Here is an 8817-nt window from a genome sequence, read left to right as displayed (position 1 = left end):
AGGCAAAAAAAAATGTTTTACTTTTGATTTGATTTTTCATCATTTAAATATTTAAATGATTTTGAAAATTTAAAAATGTAAACAAATGATTAAATTAAATGATCTGATTTTTTTTTTTTTTCCGAATTTAGAAATCAATTTTAAAAATAAAAACGATTTTAATGTGTGCATATTACGCTCACCTCTGAGCTGCATGCTCCCCCTTTGTCCTCTGAGGGGCGCTGTTTGCAGATGAGCTGCCGGCCTCTGCGTCGCCGCAACTCCTGGAAAGCAAGCCATGACACTTTTATATGAACAACTACACGTGTAGTCGGTCAGTTAGTGCACGTACTGCCGGGGCGGCTCTTCGCCACCCTCCCATCGGACGTCCTCCTCCAGAATGGTGTGACATCGCGACAAAAGGTCCCTGAGCGATCTCTCGGTGCCCAGCAGCAGGCTGCAGTCCGGATGCTCTTTGCCAGTCCACTGCAGCAAGTTCTCAACACCCACAAAATCAATCAGCAATTTTTTGGTTTGTTTTTAGTATTTACGACATTTTGTCTGACATTGATAAGTGACATCCCATGATTCAAGTCCAAAATGGACAAGGAAAAATTCAAAATCCTATTTCGGGGAAACAGAGGAAACCTTCGCGAAGAGACAGATGAGGGTCTAAACAAACATGAAAACTCATGAAACTTGCACGCACACCTGGCAATATATATATATATATATATATATATATTTTTTTTTTTTTTTTTTGAGTGTGTCTAGTATAAAATGAAAATGAAACATTTGTGTGTCTGACCTGAATATGACTCAGGTAGCCATGCACACGAGTGACGGGTGCCAGGAGAAGCGACAGCACTTGGATTTGCTCCTTTTCCTTTTCCGCTTGGCCGCTTCCCTGTTGTCAATGCACAAGCCACGTTTTTTTTTCATATTAGATTTTCCATTCTTTTCATTCAATTATCATTTTTGTCATTTGAATGTTAAAAAAATATTTTTGTGAAATTTGGTGGGGTTTTTTCCAGCTCCCCCGCGACCCTCGTTCATTTTCAATCAAATGTTGCATTTTTTTATTGCAATAACATTCAACATAATGTAAAGTTTTACTTTTTCCTTATTTTTAAAGTATTTAAATTGCAATATTTGTTTTCATCAAATTAACTTAAACTCAAATGACATCAAATGGTTCTATTCATTTATCTTATCAAATTGTTCATATTAATTAAGCTAATTTTATAAATGAACTGTTTCCTTTTTTATGTGTAAAAACAATTTTAAAAAATCGCTATTACTTGAACGCACCTGCTTGTCCTCACGTCTGTCCAACTTGTGGACCTCCAGCGAGAGGAAAGTGGCCAGCGCGCCCACGTAGCCCACGTAGGCGTCCGAGAAAGACGTCTGGAAACAAACATTTCGCTTTAGCGACGTTCAGCCGGTCGGTCGGTGTTCGGGACCCCCACCGAGGCGCACGCTCACCTCGTTCTGTCCAACGAGCTGCACCAGAACGTCTCCCACCAGGGATTTCCAGCGCTGGGCGGCAAGCCGCTCCTGCAGGGTGTCCCTGAACAGCAGGTGGCGCTGCAGGAGCCGCTCCACCAACGAGGCAAACTTCTCGCTGCGTCAAAATAACATAGTCAATTTTTTTTTTTTTTTTTTATATTTGGAGCATATATATATAGCTGTAGGCCACAGCTCATGTCTAAATGCTCCCACTTTGACTAAACCAACTGCAGCCCAATGTCACTCTTTAGACCACGCCTCTTAAAGCCACACACAAAAAGCAACTGCTAAAAACACTCAATTTCAACATCCTTGTAACATTTGAAAACATGCCGAGCTTACTGAGGTTGAGTGGTCACGTGTCGAGTGGGCGTTGCCGTCTTATATTGGTCGCAGAGTTGCTTCAAAGTGGACACGTACTCCCACTCGGAGTGGAGCAGCTGCAGCGCCACCTGGTGTCGTGCATCTGGATTATAAAAAATGGACATAAGTGTTTTTCACAGGACAGCGACGATGTATTACTGCATCTATTTTTAAATAATCAGTCCAAACAATATTGTGTAAAAAAAATAAAAAAAAAAAAAAAAAAAAAAACAACAACAAAAATAGTATGCCCACGTGGATGATAATATCTTGATCAGAAAAAGAAGCATTTTGTGTGTGTTTGTCGTTGTAACCTGTTCCTTCGGTGAGTCCAGCTTTGAGGCCCTGCAGGAAGCAGTGCAGCAAAACCTTTCCTCGGCACGCCGCCGTTGGATCACTGCAGCTCATGGAAATACAGTATAGGCCCCCACCCCCCCCCCCCAAAAAAAACATGTTTTAAATTGTTACAGTACAATGTGTTTGTGTTGCATTTTTAATTTTTTTTTTTATTTAAAAATTTGATTTGATTTGATTAAACCATTTTTTGTTTTGTTTAATTTTATTATTAAATTGTAAATTTATGAACTAATTATTAGTTAGCATTTTTCTCATTTTTAAACATTTTTTATTTTTATCAGATTGTAAATTCTATCGAATTGATCATTTTTTTCATAAAATTAGCTGTTACGGTTCACTTTTGAATCAATCAATATTTAATCACCTCGATATATTTCAATGAAATTGTACATTTTGATACAAACTTTCATTAAAAATCCTTAATGTTCATTTCTATTTAAATGCCAAATTATGAAATCTTTATTTTATACAGCAAGTTTTCATCTTATGAAGGAGATGTTTGTATGACTTTGATCATTATTTATTTAACTATAACCTTTGATTAAATTTATCCTCTTGATGAGATTTGAACTAAAGCGATAATTTTTCATTAAATTGCTCAGTTTCTTGAGTTTGCTCTTTTTTTTTTATTAAATCATAACTTTTGATAAAAGTGGTCACTTTTTTATCTAATAGTTCCTGTGCTTATAAATTGAACTCTTTGTTAAAAATGATGATTTTATTTTTTTTTCCTGCAGAAAAAAGATTGCATCACCAAGCAGTTGACTTACGTTTCTCCGCGTGTGGCCGCAGTACTCTCTGCGTCCTGCTGGTGGCGTTGCGTGTCGCCGTGCAACGCCAACACCTGACACCGCATCACGCCAAGCTCCTCCTACAAGCAGCGACAGCGCCGTTAGCGAGCCGTCCGCTTTCGCTGCACAAACGAAGAAAAAAAAAAAACGCCCCAGCGACCGATGTGGCCTGACCCTGAGCGACTCCACCAGGGCCTCCACGCGCCGCGCTTTCTCCCGACAACGGCGCCGGTTGTCCTCCAGCTCGTCGCGCAGGACCGAGTCTCCGTGCTGGATATGGGCCAGCTCCAGCAAGGTGCCCGTTAAGCCCGTCTTCAGCTCCGAGACCATCCACTGCAGCTAAAATCGTTTCAATCAAAACACATCGTGAGGCTCGCAAAAAATTTCGATTTTTTTTTTTTAATCCAAAACATTAAAAAAAAACCCCAAAAAAACTATTACTATTATTAATGCTAATTGTACTATTACAACATCTATTACTAGTAAGACTGTGTCCTGTGTCGCCTGTGTTTCTACTTACCTTGGAGATTTCTGTGACAAGCTCTGCCTCCTGAGGTTTCATGACCTGACACAAAAAAAATAATTCACGTGCAAAACTACAAATTGTGAAAACCCGTGACCAAATTGACAAGGCAATATAATCACATCTTGGCCTTGATGAAGCAGCATGTGGCATTACCCAAAAGACCTGCATGCCATACGTCAGCTCTGTAAAATCTTGCCTCTCTTTTTGCACGAACCGTGCTTTCCCACATTTCTAGCAGTGATAATGCCACAAAATGCATACAATGCGGTAATATGAATGACACATCATTTTGTGCTTGTTGACCTGTTTTTGCCAAGGTGGGGGGCCCCCTGCCTGCGGACCCTCTGCTCAAGGAAGTGGCAAGTGCATGCCCTGCAGGAGGTCAGTCCGCCGCAGTCTGCTGAATACAAGGCACACACGTTACAAATAAACAACACAACCACTGAAGAAAAAAAAATCAACTGTAAGGACAAATTTTAAACAACTCATTTCACATGGAAAGAGCAAGTTGAGATGTTTTTAAAAGTGAAAGGAGAAATTACCTCAGTTCAAGTTCTTTTAAAAGAGGCTCCTTGTTATTCCCTTAATTCACTACAGCACCTTTAAAAAAATACTCCTTGATATTCCCCTTTTCTCCTCCTATGACAGCTTTAAAAATAACCCTATATTATTTTTCCCCCTGAACCTGCAAAAATAGTCCTTATTACTTTGATCTCCCGCACGTATAAAAACACTCAGTTATAGTCCTTTTTCCTCCTGTAACTCGAAAAAAATTCTCGTGTATATTCTCTTTTATTCGGTCACCTGCAAAAATGCTCCTTTGTATCCCCTTTTTCTGCTGTTTGCGCCGCACAGTTTTTTTTTATGCTCAGCAGATGTCCTGTGTGACGTCACAATTGATGAACACACTACAGCCCACTTAAACCTGTTTCTCATGAATTAAACTAGGAAGTTAGAAACACTATCTATTATGCCATACAAAAAACATACATCATGCATATTTTGTCATTCATATAGTTATATAATTTATACATAATATATGTAATGGTGTTAAAAAAATAAATATGTTATTATAAATTCCATCCCCGCCCGTCATTTCAAACCATCCGCCTTTGTCCCGCCCGTCTAACTTAACGTGGTAAATAAAATCAGGCGAACGTATGCTTGGTGTTTGTGGTAGTCCTTCCCATAAAAGGCGTGGCTAAATCGGCTATCCTCGTTCTGATTGGCTACTGCGTTCGTGCACTTTTCAAAATCACCGGAAACAGCTGACGGCGACGTTCATATCAAAACATTTCGTCAGTGCATTCGTGGCCGGTGAGGAAATTAAGATACAATTATATTCTCTTAATAGAACTCTTTATTCGACACATATAACCAAAGACTATGTCTTACTTGCTTGTACTTCGATAAATGTCTATTCTGCGTCGCTGAGAAAGGCGGCTAACGTTAGCTTTTCGTCATTCAAATGATGATCTCGTGTTTTTGTTGAATCTAAGCTATGAAGTCATGTAAAATGTGTTTGAAACCATTGGGAGTTTGCATGAAAACTATTCCTTGATCCTCTGTTTGATTGGCGTCCCACAAGAAAAGGAGCAGCTGCACGACTGGTTATGCTGTGAATGATTTAAGAGCGTCCTGTGTTGTGTGACGACATGAGAAGCGGCCAGTTTGACTCTTCGTCTGAAGAAGATGGCGTCGGCGGGGAGGAGGAGACGCCTTTGGACATTACTTGGTCTGCCTTCAAATTTTTGTCTGTGTTCCTCTATGCCTTCTTCACTTCCTTCTACTTTCTACTATTAATCCTATTGTTATTCCTTGTTATTTAAAAAAAAAAAACTTTTTTAATTGTTAAAATAATTGTATTAATGTCCTTTTAGACTTTTCTTATTCTTACGTTTCTAATCATTTTTCTATATCCTTGTTTTAGTCTTATTTTTCTAATTATTTATTTATAATATTATACTTGTATATATTTTTTTTCAATGTTGTTTTCCTATGTGAGGTTTTATTCCTAATATTATTGAACATATTTTTGGTATTTATTTTTTATGATTTTTCTGTCTTCATGTTGTTCATCCTTATTTTTGTTTTATTTTTATTTTTTCACAATGCATTTTCCCCTTTTTATTTTACTTATTCTCAGTTTGCTATTTTGTTTGATTCTCATTTTTCCAATATTTTTCTTTTCATATTTCCCTGCAATTCTTATTTCTTTCTTTTCTATCGTTTGTCTTACTCTCATTATTGCTGAATTCTGGCTGATGATGGTAGAATTTGTTTTTGTGTTCCAGGGTTCCTTTGTCCGAAGTGGGTTCCTCTCAGTTTGTGGGCATATGTTCCCTTCCAGGTAGAAAGTGTCAACATGTCCATTCATTGTGCGCACACACACACATGCAACAAAATGACACCAGTGTGTGTTTATTCACTACAGGTTGTAGATTCAAAGATATCCGCAGGAGTGTGAACAACGATGTTGGTGAGGCCACACTACTGTCACACATGAAGACAAAGGAAAGGAGCATGCTTACTCTCACTTGATAATACAAATTCTAATACAACAATGACTGCTATTACTACCGGAGGGGGGCGGAGCCATGGGTGGGCCTGGGTGTGCACAGGCCCACTCAGATTCACAGACTGCCCACCCAGTGAGATTCATGAAAAAATATATACTTTAAAAAAATGTTTTTTATTATTATTAGATTATTTTTAAATTTGCGTTTTGTCGTATTTTTTTTTTTTTCATATTATTTCATTGAATATTAAGAACGGCGTAATTGTGGTTGTCTAAAGAAGATCAGAACTTCACATTACTCAGTTTGTCATTTTATTTGAATATGTGATGTGTTGGGACAGTAGGATTGTGCTCAGTGAGAGAACTATTCAGGCCCACCCTGATTTTTTTCCAGGCCCACCCATTAGCTACGGTCTGGCTCCGCCCCTGACTACTACTATTTCTGATACTGCTAATACGACTACTACTGCTAAGCCTACTTCTGCTTATACTACGACGACTGCTTTTATCTGTTACCATGAATACTACAACTAATGCTACTACTACTTCTACTATGACAACTGCAAATACAGTACAGTGGAATCCAACATGTCCGCGAATTAACCTATTCGCAGGTATAAAAAAAAAAAAAAGGTTTTAAAATTCAGAATTTTGGGAAGAATCAACCCCCGTTTTTCTCAGAAAACGGATGTGGCACTCGGTGCTGCGAACAATGGCCACCCAGTGTTTTGTGTGTTTGAGTGCAGAGGAGCTTCACAACCAAGGAGTGCAGGACGTGTTTGTGCTGTGCACGCGAGGCGAGCTGTCCAAGTATCGCGTGGCCTCGCTTCTGGAGGTCTACCGGCGGAAGGGTCTGAGCGTGCACCACATGCCCTTCCCCGACGGGGAGGCGCCCCAGCTGGAGCAGTGCGGACGCATCCTGGACGAGCTGCAGCGCAGCCTGGAGGCCAACCGCAGGACTCTCATCCAGTGAGGGACACCATACAGTACAGTCGACAGTGTTCACAGCGCTCGACTTTTTCCACATTTGATTTTATGGCCTTATTCATTACAACAACCCCCCCCCCCCAAGTTAAAATGTTTGCAGATTCATCCATAACTAAATGTGGGGAGAGGAAAAAAAAAAAAAAAAAAAAAAGCAAGCACACCCCACTCCCCTCCACCCAAGTCTTTTTTTTTTTTTTTTTTTCATTGCAGCTGCTATGGAGGTCTGGGACGCTCTGCATTAAGTATGAATGCATTTGTTTTGACCTCTTTATATGCCGCAATTTCCATCAGATATGATATACTCATTTATTTTCCAGTCACCGCCTGCCTGCTCATGCAGCTCTCCGTAAGCATGACGGCCAACGAAGCCATCGACATCTTGCGGGCGCACAGAGGACCCGGAGCCATACAGACTGTGAAAGTAAGGCCATTGTTAGGACTTGTGGGACTTTATGAAGGCATTTTATGTAGTTGCCTCCTTATCCAGAACATTTTGAGGGTCTTAATATAGATCTCGAATTTGAGGACTTTTTGACGGTATTATACAGATTCCCCAAAGTCCCAATTTTAAGGTGTTTTATGTAGATAGACACTTCCAGGACTTTTTGAAGACAATTATGTAGAATATGTAACGTTTGATGACTTTTTGAAGGTCGTTAATCTAGAGGTCTCTATTTCCGGGACTTTTTGAAGACATTCATGCAGAATATCTAACTTTTGATGACTTTTTGAAGGTCTTTAATCTAGAGGTCTCTATTTCCAGGACTTTTTGAAGACATTTATGTATAATATCTAACATTTGATGACTTTTTTGAAGGTCTTTTTAATCTAGACGTCTCCATTTCCAGGACTTTTTGGAGACATTCATGTAAATTGTCTAACATTTGATGATTTTATGGAGTGTCTCAAGACTTTTTGAAGGCATTTTGTTTAGGTTCTCCATTTTTAGGGCTTTGTGGAAGCATGTTATATTTCTGTTTTCAGGACTTTTTATAGGCATTTTACTCAGCATAGCTCTATTTTCAACACTTGTGAATACATAGAGGTTATTAACAGTTGTCCTAATTTCCCTCACTGCCGCTTCTTCGACAGCAATACAACTTCCTGCACGAATTCCGGGAAAGCTACGCCGCCTACCAAGAGAGCCGAGACGTTCACACGGAGCGCTCAGTTTCTCGATGAGCCATTTCCTCCTGTGTGATGTCATCTAGTGCACTTTAAAAAAAAAAAAAAAAAAATCATCTTAATATATTTCTTGCTTTTTATGAATTCCAAATATTTACCGTGGAAGTCAACTGAAAAATGTTCCTTACAGTAATATGTTCGACACGGCATTCTGATTAATATCGCATTTGTGGAATGTGAGTTAAGCAGTAAAATCCACCGATTTTTGTCCATCTCATGGGGCGGCCATTTTGTCACTTGACGTCGACTTAAAATGACATCACAGTTGCTCGGGCAACAACCAATCGCGGCCGCCGCGAGATGGACAAAAATCGGTGGACTTGACGTCTTATATCAAATCAGAATGCTGTGTTTAGGCTAGTGGGGCTGCATTGAACATATTCTTGCAAAGAAATGTTTTGGGTTGACTTCCCATTTTAAAAGGGAAGAATTCCTGCTTGCGAGCTGCAATGTATCCTTGGTAAACATGATTGACTAAAAAGCTTATGATAGATATTCATTTTCACTATGCTTCTTTCTTCAGCCTTTGCCTTTTTTTTTTCTTTCTTTTTCTATCGCATTTCTGGACACGCGGTACGATTAAAGCCACAAAAACAAAAGTC

At 39.3% G+C, this 8817-nt stretch overlaps 2 protein-coding genes across 7 annotated transcripts in view; one reads left to right on the top strand and one right to left on the bottom strand.

The window, feature by feature from the left end:
* The window catches only part of LOC147137235 (uncharacterized), a 6428-nt gene extending 1788 nt beyond the window's left edge, over positions 1–4640 (bottom strand). The window contains exons 1-12 of one of the 4 annotated variants that reach the window (XM_086048657.1): positions 4068–4640; positions 3829–3925; positions 3520–3564; positions 3174–3338; positions 2979–3079; positions 2166–2248; positions 1831–1954; positions 1465–1603; positions 1291–1386; positions 788–886; positions 332–477; positions 183–263 (exon numbers count right to left, since the gene is read on the bottom strand). In XM_086048657.1, the coding sequence (XP_085904783.1) occupies positions 183–263; positions 332–477; positions 788–886; positions 1291–1386; positions 1465–1603; positions 1831–1954; positions 2166–2248; positions 2979–3079; positions 3174–3338; positions 3520–3561 (1076 nt within the window). In that variant the 5' untranslated portion in view covers positions 3562–3564; positions 3829–3925; positions 4068–4640. Of the gene's footprint in view, positions 1–182; positions 264–331; positions 478–787; positions 887–1290; positions 1387–1464; positions 1604–1830; positions 1955–2165; positions 2249–2978; positions 3080–3173; positions 3339–3519; positions 3796–3828; positions 3926–4067 lie in introns of those variants that run through there. The other 3 variants (XM_086048656.1, XM_086048655.1, XM_086048653.1) reach the window with 3 other exon arrangements.
* Positions 4641–4713: 73 nt separating this feature from the next.
* Positions 4714–8814, top strand: cdkn3 (cyclin dependent kinase inhibitor 3). 3 transcript variants are annotated; one of them, XM_086048658.1, is made up of 8 exons: positions 4714–4842; positions 5114–5260; positions 5820–5875; positions 5960–6004; positions 6790–7012; positions 7241–7272; positions 7348–7451; positions 8123–8814. In XM_086048658.1, exons 2-8 carry the CDS (start codon positions 5181–5183, stop codon positions 8210–8212), a joined length of 630 nt encoding a protein of 209 aa, XP_085904784.1. In that variant the 5' UTR covers positions 4714–4842; positions 5114–5180; the 3' UTR covers positions 8213–8814. The 3 variants fall into 3 exon arrangements, with proteins under 3 accessions (XP_085904784.1, XP_085904787.1, XP_085904785.1); XM_086048659.1 differs by having other exon boundaries at positions 4757–4842; positions 5119–5260; XM_086048661.1 differs by lacking the exon at positions 7241–7272.
* The last annotated feature ends 3 nt before the right edge of the window (positions 8815–8817 follow it).

This window comes from Filicampus tigris, chromosome 13 (genome assembly GCF_054856515.1).
Source record: "Filicampus tigris isolate MCC_2025a chromosome 13, RoL_Ftig_1.0, whole genome shotgun sequence".
NCBI classification, from domain to species: domain Eukaryota; kingdom Metazoa; phylum Chordata; class Actinopteri; order Syngnathiformes; family Syngnathidae; genus Filicampus; species Filicampus tigris.
Note: the sequence above shows the minus strand (reverse complement) of the source record. Positions and strands in the feature narration are given on the sequence as shown.

Bases quoted from the DNA above. Each gene is read 5' to 3' on its own strand.
- cdkn3 (XM_086048658.1), top strand. From the start codon at position 5,181: ATGAGAAGCGGCCAGTTTGACTCTTCGTCTGAAGAAGATGGCGTCGGC. The intron at 6,005-6,789 runs GTGAGGCCACAC...GTTTGAGTGCAG, and splicing joins GAGTGTGAACAACGATGTTG to AGGAGCTTCACAACCAAGGA. The intron at 7,273-7,347 runs GTATGAATGCAT...TTTATTTTCCAG, and splicing joins TCTGGGACGCTCTGCATTAA to TCACCGCCTGCCTGCTCATG.